Source organism: Diprion similis, chromosome 6, assembly GCF_021155765.1.
Source record: "Diprion similis isolate iyDipSimi1 chromosome 6, iyDipSimi1.1, whole genome shotgun sequence".
NCBI classification, from domain to species: Eukaryota; Metazoa; Arthropoda; class Insecta; order Hymenoptera; family Diprionidae; genus Diprion; species Diprion similis.
Genome location: NC_060110.1, coordinates 17,614,278 through 17,629,737, shown reverse-complemented (window position 1 = coordinate 17,629,737; position 15,460 = coordinate 17,614,278). Strand labels below are relative to the sequence as shown.

Genomic DNA, 15,460 nt, shown 5'->3' with positions numbered 1-15,460 from the left:
TGTAATAACGCTTTCTTATGCTACATATCTATGTGCCAAAAAAAAACTGCATTCCAAATTGTTTTACCAAAAAAGTTTATCTGGCTTTTTCAAAGCCTTTCAAATTTCGGTTGACAATTTGTAGCCTTATTGGCTTTGACATGTAGGACTTTCTCTTCAAAGTAGTCCAAGTGCTGGGTATGTATGAATTTGCTCAGTTTTCTATCTTCTGATAAAATTACGACGAATCGTAGGAAGGTATGCCAAAATATTTATTTTCGTGACAAGTGCGCACAAATACGGATTTCTTGACAAGTGTAAAGTGCCGCACTAGCCAAGAAGTCCCTAATTGCACACATGGAACAAATCTTATTTTCTGTGCTACCTTCTGTTAAAAACGAAAATACTGTGTAGTTTTTATAAAAGTCTCAAAAGTCGACTTTTAAACACTAGTGCTCATAAAAACTACCGAGTAGTCGAGGTGTTGACGGAGGTAGCGCAGAAAAGTATGTTTTATAGCTTTGCTTTTTCCGGGTACATTCGGGTTGCATAGGAGTAGAAGCTGCGAATGAATTTTACCGCCACTGCGTGTCTGCATAAGCGAATTTATCCGAGAACTGACGAACACTTCTCACGAATCATAGCCGTTTCATACTTCCATAGCGCTGACATCACGTGTTCGACTACCAATCGTTGCATAGCATAAAATTTCAAATGAGTAACAAGGGAAGTAAAAGTTCGCTGTAAACTTCACGGCTTTAATCCTCTTTGCTTCTACCCAGACTACCGATGTGTATTTTGATCATAGTTGAAAGATTTTTTTTTACACAAAAATTGTCGAATAATTGGGAAGAATAGAATTGATCAATTGATTTGAAATCTCGCAGCCAAACCTGCACACGATTAGGCAGACACTCAGTAAATATTATTCATGAAAAATACGGTTAATGGAAGTAGTAATTTGACAGGTGAAAGCGGTGCTCGCATTGTTCGTGTTTATTCTGATGAATAAGTAAACATATAGTCTCGTGTGAACACGAGTGAAGCTTGTGGTTAATTATGTCTGAAATCAACGTACACCAAGGTGATCTTTCTCTAAACGAACGAAACAGCATCACTGGCGACTCCAGCGTACATAACCTAACAGGGCCGAGAGCGAGGTTTCAACCAGTGCGAATAAAAGCACTTCTCGATCTCTTTGAAAGTGATGACGATGATACTGAGCCCCGTGATTCTGACAACGATTCAGACAATGGAAGTCTTCAAGCTTTGCCTGACGACAATGACAGTGGTGATGCAGCTGTGGCTGAGGATGATAACAATGCCTCGATTTCGCCTCACTACGGACAGCATCTGACCACTGGATTTCAAGCTCCAACATTTAGACAGCAGGTTGATATCCCCATGAATAAGTCTAAGGCCGATGGCTCTCAATCGGTAAATTACAACAATCAATCATCCGGTGCTGAGTGTAAAGAACCAAAAGAAAGGCATCACCAAGCACCTCATAAGAACAGTTGTGAATTAGACAATAACAGTTTTCCTATATACCAAAGTGACATGACTTATTCTGTTGCTTCTCAACGTGTTTCGACCAATAAGAATGAAGTGGATAACGTTGACAGCAATGAAAAAATAACTTTTGAACCACGAGCATCGAATGACCCTCGAAAACAAAAAGAATATGCTCAAGGGACTTCAACTGAAATTAGGTCTGAAATACATCCACGCAACCAAGATCCAATATCCAAGAATGATGTTGGAGATCAAGGTACAGAACATCCTACCTTGATATATCCGATTGATAGTACAAAGCTTGAGAAAACCACAGAGCATGTTCCTTTAGTTACAGAAACACCTTTGAAGCATGCACAGACTGTTTCGACTCGTCCAGAGTCATGTCTAAGCCGTAGAAATTTAATGGAAACACCCCAGATGAAATCACGCCAAGAGTATCAACAAAATAATATCGAAACACCAGGAATGATATTCTCCCATTGGTCACGTAACAACTTTTTTCAGACACCTACCAATAATCACAATTCGAATTTATCAAAGAAAGAGGAAATAAGCCACACTTATAATCAACACATGATGCAAGACATCATATTACAACCCCATAGATTTTGCAGCACAGAAAACAGGCTTGTGAGGAAACCCCTGAGCCAAGCCATGCATATAAATCAACCCGCAACTACATATCAAAATCAAAATAATCATATCAAAGCACACCAGCATTTTTTGCATCAACCCTCTTATCTGAATAACATGTTCGAAAGCCCGTACCATGTCCAAAGCAAACTATCTGCAAAAGAAAACTGTCTAACAGATAGTAAACAGAACTCAAGCAACAATGTTGCTAATAAACATGCGCAATCTTTGCAAGAAAGTAGTAATCAGCGGAGTATATCTGTACCTTTGATCAATAATGAAAAATTTAATTGGCAAATGAGTTTAGATCTCACAAATAGCATTGCAAGCAGTGCTTCATTAGCTGCGCCTCTGGCATCATGTAAGGAACAGCTAAATTATGAATCTGTTTTAAACAAAGATGATAGTTCTATTCCAAAATCGAACTGTACTGAATTTCAAGGTAATCGAGATATGTGTGAAAAGAAGCACAGCCTGAACCGTAATTCTGAGGAAGAATTGATCTTGAATCATGAAAGTAAACCTAAAACAGAGGTTCAAACCAATAAGCGTTCATCATCACCTAAACTTGATGGGAAAAAGATTGATTTACCTATACCGGTAAATCAGGATAAGCCAAGAATATTACAAGATGCTAAACCCAATCCAGAAAATGTACAATTTAGCATTGCTTCTAAAGTACAAAATAAAAAGTATGGAAAAATGATAAGCGTCAAAGGAAGTGAGTATCTAGTTTTGGGTAACCTTGGACAAGGTATGAGTGGAGAAGTTTTGAGGGTGCAAGATGTAAAAACTGGTGAGTTACGTGCTATAAAGTGCGTTGACCTTTCCTGCATCGATAAAGAAACAGCTCAGGGTTATTTAGAAGAGGTTTCTTTGTTGGACAAACTCAGAGCGCCGTGCATTATCCACATGTTTAATTAGTAAGATTTCTCAAACATTTTTCATAACATTCCCTCACATTCATAGTACTGACTACAAAATTTAGCGGCTATTGCTGTACTAAATGAAATTATTCACATAGGTCACTACTATTCAAATTTTTGAAATGCATTAAAAAAAAGTAAAAGGGACCATAACGTTATTGTATTCAAAAAAATAATCTTATTGAATTGTTTCAGCGAAATTAAATCGCACATGTTGTACGTTGTGATGGAGATGGGTGATACGGATCTCAACAAATTATTGAAGTCGATGCCGCGCGAAAAACAACTTCCACTTACAATGATACTCTACTATTGGACAGAAATGTTGACTGCTGTAAAGCATATTCATGATAATGGTAATTAATAATACATGTATACTAGGGTGCTTCATTTGAAACGAACATTTTTTTTTTCGCTGCCACATGAAAATTTCGTTATTCACATTAAAAATAAATTCCCTTCAAAGATGAGCCCTTAATTTTAATTTTAAGTTCTTCCTCTCGATCGTTGAATTTTTCCCATTTAAATAACCTGTAAATCAATTATTTCAATATATTTAAAAAATTGGAAGTTTTTTTTTTTTTATTATTATTTTTTAGAAAATGCAATGCACTTCCAGACAATTAAAGATAAGTCAATTTTATCAAAGATAGGCCCTAACTTATTGGACAATAAGCTAAATTTGAGAAATAATGCAATAAAAGTTGAAATTTAATGAAGTTTTTAATTTTCAATATATTAAACTCGATATATCTTGTGAACCACGTACAGCAAAATATGTGATACAACATTTTTCTTGTAAATTGTCCAAATTGTGCTTTGACTCCTTTTTATTGCAACTTCAGCCGTTTCGTTGATAACAAAGAAAATATGACAATTTTCATGAAAATTGGGCTTTTCAGGCTGACACCGACGAGACAGTTTAACTTACAGAAAAATATTGATGGACACTTTTAAAGAGTTTCTAATACACTACAGATTGCAACTAATTGCAATGAAAATCATAAAACCGAACTGAGCTATAACAATCTAAAAAAAACGGTGATTTACATGTTATTTAAATGGGAAAAATGCAACGATCGAGGGGAAGTACTTAAAATTAAAATTAAGGGCTAATTTTTGGAGGGAATTTTTTATTTGATGTGAGTAACCAAGTTTTCGTGTCTCAGCAAAAAAAAAATGTTCGTTCAAATGAAGCACTGTAATGTATACTCATTTGAAACATTGTGAACTAAATTTTAAGATAATAATCAATTTGTCACACTTCAGGTGTAATACACTCGGATTTAAAACCAGCCAATTTTCTACTAGTGAGGGGGCGTTTAAAGTTGATAGATTTTGGAATTGCATCCACTATAAACAGCGATATGACTTCTGTCGTGAAAAACACTTCGTTTGGGACGCTCAATTACATCAGTCCTGAGGCTATCATTGATGTCGGGGGAAGTGGAGATTCACCTAATAATGACAATAAATATAAGGTTCTTACAAAAATGATTAATTTCACTATCAGAACTTTAACGCAATGCTTATCGGCTATTCAATTTTTGCATTTTATCCCACCAGATAAACTTCAAATCCGATGTATGGTCACTGGGCTGTATTTTGTACAGTTTGGTGTATGGGCAGACACCTTTTCAGCATATTCGTGCAGATTGGGCAAAAGTAACCGCAATAACCAATCCAAACCAGAAAATAGCCTTCCCCCCTGCTGAGAGTATAAGCAAGCGTGGATATGCTTCACCTCCACCATTCCTAGTTGATGTAATGAGACATTGTCTACAGCATGATCGACAGGCCAGACCTACGGTGGCCCAACTCTTACAAATTCCATATATAGGATGCAATTGTCCACCTATCTCCAGTCTACCAAGCATATCACCATCTATTTTAGCAAAAATAAAACGATCCCTTGAAGAAAGCGAATGGAGGCAATTGCTAGAGGTTTGTTAAAAAACTAAATTCCCTACTTTTCATCCTTGTAACCATGGTGTGAATTTATACTGCTTGGGGTGTAGAAGGCGTGAAGTTTGGATAATTTTAGCTAAATTTCAATTTTTCAAAAAAAAAAATCACAATTTTTGAGTTTATTTAATCCAACTTTATCCGGAATCTCGCTTTGAAAAGTAAGAAAAATAATGCAAGCATATTACTACCAGAAACGATTACAAAAAATTTCATGATCTATTTTTATTTTTCAGGCTCTGGAAAGACGAAAACCGATCCAGTGATTTAAATTATGTCTATAATATAGTTGTATGATAATAAAATCGATGTATATAGCTTTTTCTACGTAATATAATATAATCATTTGATGTGTAAGGAAAAAACAGAAACAGAAACATAAACTAATTGCAAGACATCCGATATTTAATGAGCACTCTGGGAAAGATTTGCATCTCTTATTTTACGTGGATAAAGTTCTAAGATAAATCCGTGCCAGCACATATAACTTCAACGAAACGTTTTTTATAAAATTGATGCGAAAATTTTCACACCGATGCTTTGCTTTTTTCCTGAAAACACATGTAAACGGCAATACAGTTCGAATGAAATTGTATGGATAATGAGTTATTGTACACAGAATAGATTCTATGAATGCCTACAGGAAAGTGATTGACAATTAGTGCAATGAATTTCCATATTATCAAAGACCCCTGGTGAAAAATTTGTCCAGAATATTAATAAACTGGTGTATATATACACAGTGTATGCAACATGATGAAGAGTAATGTTGAAATTTAAAAAAAAAAAATGATTGCGTACATATGTAGGTGTACTCAACAATATAGCAGGTAAGTGAATTTCAGTATTCTAGATATTCTGCAACAATTTGCTGAGTAAATTTATTCGAAATGCACGTTTTAAGTCTCAATCAACGTCATTAGCAGATCTGAGGAAAATGATATCTTTATTTTTACTTAATTTTAAGTTTAAGAAACTGCATCGCCGGGCCATCAATATATTAGAAAAGATCGAACAAAATGGAATATGCGTCAACCAACGACTGCCGGGGGGGTGGGGGGTTTATAAATGTATTCGTATAATCGTATGTACGCGCATGTGTATGCTTCCATGCAATGGCTTATCAGGCTCATACAAAGACGTAGGACTATCAAAATGTTAGCAAAGATGGCTGACCGATTAAAGTGACAGGACAATTTATAATAAGCTCTTTAATTTCTAATTAGATGTAAAGAGTAAATTGATAATGATTGTATTTTAGTGTAAATTATTATAACCTGTGAGATGGGAGGAAAGGAGTCGAGACCGTTGAGTATTTCCTACGAGGATGCAACAAAACGAGGTATATAACCCCCATCTGTGGCAACAAGTTTCAAATAGTGTATAACTCAAACTTGATTTATTTTTATTTTGTTACTCGACAGTATCTGAATCTGAACTGAGAAGATTGAGAGAAGCTTTCAAACGTACAAGTGCTAACGGAGTTATAAGCTGCAATACATTCGTACAGGATGTCCTTGGCGATTGCGTACCCACGCAAGTTGCAGAGGTCTGTATCAGCTTCAAGTATAAAGTTCGGATGACACTATTCAGAGAATTGGTCAATCAAAGGAACAAAGACATGCTTCAATCCTTGGTCGTTGGCAAACGTTTGTTGATGACCAATAAGCTTTCCAAACAGAATTTTACCTTTTCATTTCGATATGACTTTCTTAAAGTTCAGGAAGTCCTGCTTGTTAGTTGGAGGAGATGTTATCCAATTCTTTTATTTTTAGGCTCATTGCAAAACTTTTGTTATGAATTTTCAGTACATATACGCCGCTTTTGGTGGAACACAAAGAGGCCTCAGTTTCAAGGAGCTCCTCAGTGGTTTGGTTCTCTTGACACGGGGGAAGCAAGAGGAAAAGCTGCGCTGTTAGTAATATTTATCACCTATAAGATTTTTTTTTATCGTCAATACATTTTCAACGGGCATATAGATATGTTCAGTAACCACCAGAGTCTTAAAGATCTCAATGGACAATATGTTCATAAATTCTCGGAAGTTTTAGTGTTTCTAGAAATATGAGATCTCTCACTATGCCATCATGAAAGTAATATTACATGACACCTTATATTGGGTTTTTACCAATACTTATATGTCATCTGTCCATTATTATCTACTCTTATTCCATTATGGATTATTATCGATGCTAATTTTTCGATGGAAAGAAATATTTGATCGTGTCAAGCAGATTTATTGCCATCCTAAAATTAATACGCAATTGCTTTTCACGAATTGTATATCCAGAGTATGTGAATGATTTTTCAGACTAAAACTCTTTCTTACAGTTTTGTATGACCTGTATGCGAATGGCAGTGTATCTCAGCTTGTCAAAAATGAATTGGCGGGTGACGAAGGTTACGAGAAAGTTGTGAGAGGGGCGAGTTATGAAGAATGGCGTGATTGGCAGTTACAAAATGTCGAAGCCTCTCCCCTTTCTCGTTGGCTACTTACAACGTCGGGTGCACTTACTCTTGGAAATGACTTGGAAACACCAACTTTTTATCAAAGCCTAGCAGGAGTTACTCATTGTAAGTAAAGAAGCGACAAGTTATCGGAATAGTTATATTCAAATTTATGTAGGTGATTCAAAAATGGTCTCATGTGGAGTGGGTTGGACTTATACTTTCAATTTTTCTCTGTAAATGAATGTATGGAGTTGCAGAATTCAGGTCGGATTAAGTTTGATGGTTTTACATTATTTGAGGTACCTACAACTGAACTGTGAAAATCCTGAGTGTTTCAAGTAACAATAAGAAGCTGCCGCTACTTAATGCAACTCATTTCTCTCTGTAAAAAAGGACTCAGTGACATTTAAAGCTCTATAAATTGATTTTCTCTATTTCATTCATGAACAGTGGAGGAAGCAGACATAATTGAGTTGGAGAAACATTATTGGACATTGAAAGGCCAATCAGGAACAGGCAGGCTAGATCTCGAAACCCTTGTTCCTATGATTTCACCGCCAATGCCTCTTAGTGTGTGTCCCGGTCTTGTCGCAGCATTTGATGAAAACAGAGACAATCATATAGACTTCAAGGAGATGGCTTGTGGTATTTCCGCGGCCTGTCGTGGCCCTCTCGTTGAGCGAATGAAATGTGGGTTGAAAATTATTGATTGCTCCCTAATTTTTTTTAATGAAATTTGAATTGAATGAATTTTTTTAAATTGATTTTGAAACACTAAATTTACAGTTTGCTTCAAAGTATTTGACGGTGATAGAGATGGTGTGCTGAACGAGGTTGAATTGAAACACATGCTAGAGGTCTTAATGCTTGTTCGCGATGATGAAATAGAGGAAGGTGTAGAAGCAAAAGAAGAAAAAAAGGATTTACCTAGTTACCCTCTGTCAATGGAGGAGTGGCTTGTATGGACAGCTGAAAAAGAATTGCCTCTAGCTTTCCTGCGACTATTGGATCAGCTTTGTCACGTAGTTCTGGGTCTGAGACCACTAGGACGTAGTGAAGAAGGAGAAATAGTAACAGGATGGCTCGCTAGAGAGGAAAGACGCGGTTTGCGAGTAGGCCAATTTTGGTATCTTGTTGCGGCACAATGGTGGTCTCAGTGGCGGCGATATTGCTTGCTGGATGCCCTTACATCAGAAAGCAACACTACTGTTAGTGATTTAGCAGCACCTGGACCAATAGATAATTCTAATCTTGTAGAAACAGTAAAACAAAAGGTACCAGCGCTGACTGGAGAAGGAGGGCGGTTGAGACGTACTCTGGTGATGACTGAAGGAAGAGATTTTCACTTACTTCCGGATGCACTCTGGAAAGCTCTTGTACAGTGGCATGGTGGTGCACCTGCATTGCCTAGACAAGTTATCCTACCAGCAACAGGTACAACATTTGAATTTTTGGTGGCTTTCATATTACCATTGCTGTACTCTCTGCAAAAACTCCAAGTTGATAAAAAAAAACTGTTTGTATCTCAGGTGTGGATGTTGAACTGGAACTTTACCCATTAGTGCTACGTTTGCTTATGCATCGTTCTCTTGGTGTGCAGCAGCAACCGTTACCATTACCATTAAATGGAGTTGGATCATGGCTACCATCATCGTCGTCAAGTGGCTGTTATAAGCGACAACTAATGTACATTGCTGCATTTAGCCGGATGGCTACGGCTGGTCAAGTCTACCAATTCTTATGCAATCGCTTAAGGTTAATTGGTGAAGATGTGCGCTTGTGGCATGTACGAGATATTGGAGCATCAGGTGGTGGAATGACTCTTTTGGAAGATGAACACGCTACACTAGAAGAATTGGGTCTCCAAGACGATAGTCAGTTACTTATTGAGGTATGTACCCTATCATTCACTCTTGAGTTTAAATTACAAAGAAAGATAATATCACAATCTGAAGCTGTTTTCACTTCCACTAGCTGTAAGATTGTAGTTTAACTTACTAAAAAAAATTTTTAGCAATATCAAGTGAAAACCATTACATTTTATACTTAATGTCTAGATAGTATCAATAGAATAACCATTGACCTAAAGCATAAAATTCAAAGGTACGTAACAAAGATCAAACATGGCCAGAGGAATTAGGCCGTTTGCGAGATTCTACTAAAGATGATGTAAGCAAAGGAGCTGGAGAAAAAGGTGCTACTGGCTTAAACAACTTGGGTAACACCTGCTTTATGAATGCAGCCCTACAGTGTGCTAGTAACACAGGTCCATTGACTAGGTATTTCATCTCTGCCTCGCACTTACGTGAGCTGAATACCACAAATCCTTTAGGAACTCGCGGTCACATGGCTGTTCGCTACGCTGAACTTCTCCGTGATATCTGGAGTGGTTCTGCGCGCAGTGTCGCTCCACTCAAACTGCGCTGGACTATTGCTAAATATGCTCCACGCTTTGGAGGATTTCAACAACATGATTCACAGGTTTGGTTTTTTTGTGATATTAACAAACGCATTTACATTGTACTAGGCTCTGAGTGATTAATTTATTCTCATTCGGATTAGGATAAGTAATTCCATTTATGGGGATGCGTGCGTAGAGTATTCAAAAAGCAAATGTTCGTGAGATGCGGTTATTGCACAATAAATACTTCTAAAAACCCGCAATCATCAAAGTTCTTTAATTCAGCGTCCAAAATCGAGAAAACAATTGGTAAAACCCATAAGTAATAAAGTTGTTTTACATCACTGGAACTGTAATCATCACCAGACTAGGCCTATTTGAAACGTCGGCATCTAATGAACAATTTACAACAATCTACACTCCTGGTCACAAAATTCAATATCTATTCATTACTGACAAACATAATATCCCACATTCCTGACGAAAAATTGATACTCCAAGCTTCTGACTCACCTTATGAACTCTTAATTCTCTGCTAAAATCAAAAAATCTAAACAAGTAAAAGTTTTCCTGATATTTTTTTCAGGAGCTCTTAGCATTTCTGCTGGATGGCCTTCATGAGGACTTAAACAGAGTAAGGGATGCGCCATATGTTGAGTTAGCAGACTCTGAAGGTCGAGAAGATGCCCAAGTGGCTCAAGAAGCTTGGGATAACCACCTACTTCGGAATCAATCAATTATTGTAGATTTATTTCATGGCCAACTCAAGTCCACCGTTCGATGTGAACATTGTCAGTGGGAATCCGTTAGGTTTGTTGCAAATATTGTTTATCGTCTGATATTGAGTACAAATTTCGAAAACCAGTGATAATTTTGACTTTTGCAATTTTATTCTTACACAAAACGTTTTTACTACAGGTTCGATCCCTTTACTTACCTTACTCTGCCTCTTCCCATGGAGGGTTTAATTCGTCGAGAACCTTTAGTTGCACGACTAGATGGAGGTGTTCCTATTCGTTACGGGCTTTTATTACCAACAGATGCGGATTATTCAGCACTCAAAACAGAACTGAGCAAGTTATGTGACGTGCCAGCATCGCGCCTTTTGTTGGCAGAAGTCGCAGCCAATAACATTGAACGCTTTCCGTCTGATAGATCCACTGTCCAGGTACAGTTCTGAATTCAGTTTTTAACAGGAAGTGGTACTTGCATATGTTTTTGAAATTACAAAAGAATACTAAAGACCACCCTGTATTTTAGTAGGCTTTAAACATAACGCTTCAAGGGAGAGTGCTGGATAGTATATATACATTGCAAATAAATATTGACAATGTTTTTTTTTTCTTAATATATGTGTCTACTACACATATTTTCTGTATATCTTTGTTCCACCAAGAGATCATTAAATAGCTGTTGACTATTTAAAACTAACTCAGAAAAGCAAACCATGAACAAAATTGGATATTGTATTCCCCGAGTAAAGTTACTAATTATTTGACATTCGGTACGCTTTATTCTAATTCCAATTAAGAAGGTGGATCAAGCAAGGACCTGATCAGGCTATGATTTTATTAAGTGCTTCGCAAAAAATTTTCAAATTCATGCACCTTTTATTTTAACTCCAAGTTGATAATTTGAATATCATTCAAATACAGTATTTGAATACGTATTTTAGCTTAATACATATTAGAATTTCTTTACGTTATTTAGAGCTTGAAGAACTATGGGAATTAACAATTACTGCTACCATTTTTTGGTTCCAAATGCGATTCTTAATAATTTACCTCCCAACTTGTAGATGCATCATCAAAGAACATAGGTGATATAAAAAACTTAGGAGTCCGGAGTAAGCGTTCCGCCATTAAAAATAGACATTAACACGTTTTAGTTAATTCATGCAATTAAATCATATGTCCCTTTTCTGTCCTTATACTTAATTCAGCTTCGGATACCAGAGTTGATATTGTGTTGGCAATGTTTTCATATACAGATATTCGACACTGACTTTCCTTAACATTGAAAAACCAGTGAAGGCTAAGTGTTTGTTTTTAACCGGTATTCAAACGTCGGATTTGCAAAAAGGAAAACTCCGCCGATAACCAGCACTCTTTCCTCCATCATACTCTTAGGTTAAATTATACCAGGCCATTGTATCCAGGAGGCAAAGGCAGGAACAAGACTATATGCTTATGAAGTACCTGCCTCTCACTATCCACCTAGCAGAAATCAGCAGCGTTCTATGACTGAGGCATCTGAAGAACGTCGTAGCTTCAAAGCTATCCAAATGTCAGAATCGCCACCTCCACCACCTCCGTTACCTATATCTACGGAAATAAAAGAATACAACAACTATGGTAGCGATAGTAGTTCAAACAACTCATTATCTCATGGTAATGGATATGTAATCGCATTGCATCGTAAAATGGTATGTATCGATGAATTGACGTTTATAATGAAACCTTTTAATGTGATTTGAAAATCCAGTGGACAGTAGTCTTTTCTACAAATTACAGATAAGACAAGATTTGTACTTTGCAAGTTCACAAAAAACCAGACCAAGTTTATTCGGTGTGCCCGTTGTTGTACCTTGTGGCGATGGCACCACTCATCAAGAACTTTATAGAAGTGTGTGGCGTCAAGTAGCAAGGTTGGTCACACCACTGCCACCTACAGAGACAGCTGCTTCACCCAATCACGCCCAAGATTGGTAAACTTGAAATATAATTCTAATTTTGTACTCTTACTATTTCTCGTATTTCGGAAATGTTACAAGCCCATGCAACAAACCAAACAATATGTAGTCACAATTTTTTTCAGTGATGATAGTTTGGGCTACGAATTTCCATTCGTACTACGCGCAGTGGATCGAGATGGTAGGGTATGCGCCTGGTGTCCATGGTACAAGTTTTGCAGAGGCTGTCGTATACGTTGCGATGGAGAGTTAATGACAACGGAATCGATGGGATCAGGATTACCAGTTACACATTTAGCAATTGATTGGGATCCAACCGCCTTGCATCTACGTTACCAAACTGCTACAGAACTTAGCTGCGAAGAACATGAAAGCGCTCCGCAGGCTAGAACTATAGAAAGTGCACCGTTACCCTTGTCTTCATGCTTAGCAGCATTCACTAGGCAAGAATCATTGGAACGTTACCATTGTCAACGTTGTGCAGAGCCAAGATCTGCCACAAAACGTCTACAACTATGGCGGTTACCCCCCATTTTAGTAGTTCACTTAAAAAGATTTCATTGTGTTCGCGGCAAATGGGTCAAATCGCAAAAAGCAGTACGTTTTCCTTTGAAAGATTTTGATCCCTCTGAATATCTAGCTGATCCCGAACACCACCATAAGCTCAATCATCACAGACTGCAGCCTTCTGTGAACCCAGAAGATGTCAAGTATAATTTATATGCTGTTGTGGTAAGTCAAAAGGACACTACGTCCCCAGCAGTAAATTTTTCTAAATAAATTTTGAATAAGAAGAAATTCACGTGTAGCAAGATATCTGTCACTCTGAATATTTTCTTATTATTAAAAGATTATTTGTTTATAATCATATTCTAGTGTCACAGTGGAATCATGGGAGGTGGGCATTATGTGAGCTATGCCCGCAATCCTGACGGAGGGCAATGGTATTATTATAATGATAGCAGCTGCCGTGAATCCAGTCCTGAAGCAGTGGCAAACGAAACTGCAACGACAGCGTACATTCTGTTTTATCAACGAAATGGCCTGTCAGAAGAAAAGTATTTGCCATCTATTTCTCCAGAACAAGAACGAGATTCGCCGACACCTAATCTAGAGTTTTCAGACCCAGATGAAAATGAACTGCGGAAAATGTGTACTATTACTTAAACCTGGATTTAATCCCAATTGCAATCATAAACAAATCCAAAGAGAGTATTCTGGATAGTTCAAAAAGTCATACTTATGAGTCATATCCTCTATCATGGGAAGAGTATTGAACATCTACTGCAAGTAATGAATACCCAGATCAGAATACAATAGAAAATAAGACAACCACATAACAGTAATATATGTAGCTTGAAAATATGGTCATAAAATAGGAAGAGTTCTACTCGAATACCATTCAGTTTTCTAACTTACGGTACGCTAAGAAAAATGAGACAGTATCTGAGGGTTTCAGTCGAGATCAGCCATTCAGTATATCGGAGTTCTCAATAACAAAACTTTGAATAGTATTTTGAGATGCGTTTAACACATGCCTGGTTTAGCGAGGAAATCCCCATTTATAGAGTCATTTATTCGTTGCTAAATGCGAGGCCTGAGTAAGACAGTGCCGGTTATGCGGTTGCAAGTAGAATGGCGGTGCTAGTCGGACTCATAATCGGTAATGAATAAATGACCCTGTATTATTTCTAAGGGTGATGAGAAAAAATTAAAAATGTAAATATTCAATACGAAATCAATATGATTGTTGGTGCGATAGACCATTAAAGCATCTTATCTCCAAAATATCAGTTACTAATTGAATTGGTCAAAGGAACTTGATGGGAAGAAAATGGACTATTTTGTACTAATAATAAGCTAAGCCTTTATGAGTTCTTGGCTTTTAATATTGTGCCTTAAGCTAAATGGAAAGTCTGCGTGCAATTATTTTGCCAGTATTATATCTACCCAAATTCTATATAAAAAAATATATAAAGATTATAACAATGCAAAATGACAGAAATTTATTTGAATTGGGTACAGTCTTCATTAAAGTTAACAGGAATTCTCTGGGTTGTGGAATTTAATGCGAAATTCACAGCTGTTAATTTGTCAAATATCAGAATCTTCACATGAAACTTCGTCATAAATCAATTCTACTAATCGAGTTCTCGGGTGATTTGGAAAAAAGTTGAGGGTGGAGCACCGGCTTAAGAATGTAAATAATTTTTGTCTAATAAGTTTACAAGCGTGTAAGCGAATCAACGATCAATGACTAGTTTTAACGTAAAATAAAAAAACAATATTACACTCAAGATTGTTTTATGAAACAGCAATCACATTAATTTACGCTTATGTATCCAGTACTCTATTCCGATAGTTTTGTATAATGTACATAATTAGCCATAATTTCAATATTATTTATTGATTAGTGCCATTCCACTGCCTGACGTGCATTTGTAATTTGTTAGGCACTATTTCATACGCGTAGATATCGTGGTACTTTGTAGTTAAAAAAAAAATGATTTAGTATAAAACGATTATGTAAACGCAATTGTCACTTTTGTATGTGTGTCAAATTTGGAATCATCAATTGAGATAGATCATTACACACTACCCAAGGTATACATCAATAGTTGTGATGATACAAAGTGGAATAATTCAATATAAGATCAACTTTTATGCACGCATGTGCATACCTATATGCATGTACTTGTATTATATTATAGGTATACTTGTACTATACACATAAACCTATATAACATAAATTGTGTATTTCAAAAGAATGCTAAGATACACCACATAGTTGAATTTTTAATCCAATCATAAAGTGTACTTGAAAAGGTTTCCAAATACCGTAAATTTATCTTCACCAATAATCAAAAACTATACCAAGTCTTAAATTTATGTATA

General features: G+C 36.6%; 2 protein-coding genes across 3 annotated transcripts; both read left to right on the top strand.

Annotated features, from left to right (window-relative positions):
• Positions 1–709: 709 nt before the first annotated feature.
• On the top strand, positions 710–5,408 carry LOC124407139 (probable serine/threonine-protein kinase mps1). Of its 2 annotated transcripts, XM_046882989.1 has the most exons (5): positions 730–3,053; positions 3,252–3,412; positions 4,326–4,537; positions 4,623–5,004; positions 5,262–5,408. In XM_046882989.1, exons 1-5 carry the CDS (start codon positions 1,039–1,041, stop codon positions 5,285–5,287), a joined length of 2,796 nt encoding a protein of 931 aa, XP_046738945.1. In that variant the 5' UTR covers positions 730–1,038; the 3' UTR covers positions 5,288–5,408. The 2 variants fall into 2 exon arrangements, with proteins under 2 accessions (XP_046738946.1, XP_046738945.1); XM_046882990.1 differs by lacking the exon at positions 5,262–5,408 and having other exon boundaries at positions 710–3,053; positions 4,670–4,907.
• Positions 5,409–6,148: 740 nt separating this feature from the next.
• Positions 6,149–13,778, top strand: LOC124406686 (ubiquitin carboxyl-terminal hydrolase 32). The gene is made up of 14 exons (XM_046882210.1): positions 6,149–6,363; positions 6,446–6,570; positions 6,830–6,935; positions 7,353–7,595; positions 7,923–8,162; positions 8,259–8,906; positions 9,002–9,363; positions 9,576–9,953; positions 10,460–10,683; positions 10,792–11,041; positions 12,032–12,298; positions 12,387–12,580; positions 12,691–13,297; positions 13,442–13,778. The coding sequence occupies exons 1-14, from the start codon at positions 6,306–6,308 to the stop codon at positions 13,730–13,732; spliced, it is 3,993 nt and encodes a 1,330-aa protein (XP_046738166.1). The 5' UTR covers positions 6,149–6,305; the 3' UTR covers positions 13,733–13,778.
• The last annotated feature ends 1,682 nt before the right edge of the window (positions 13,779–15,460 follow it).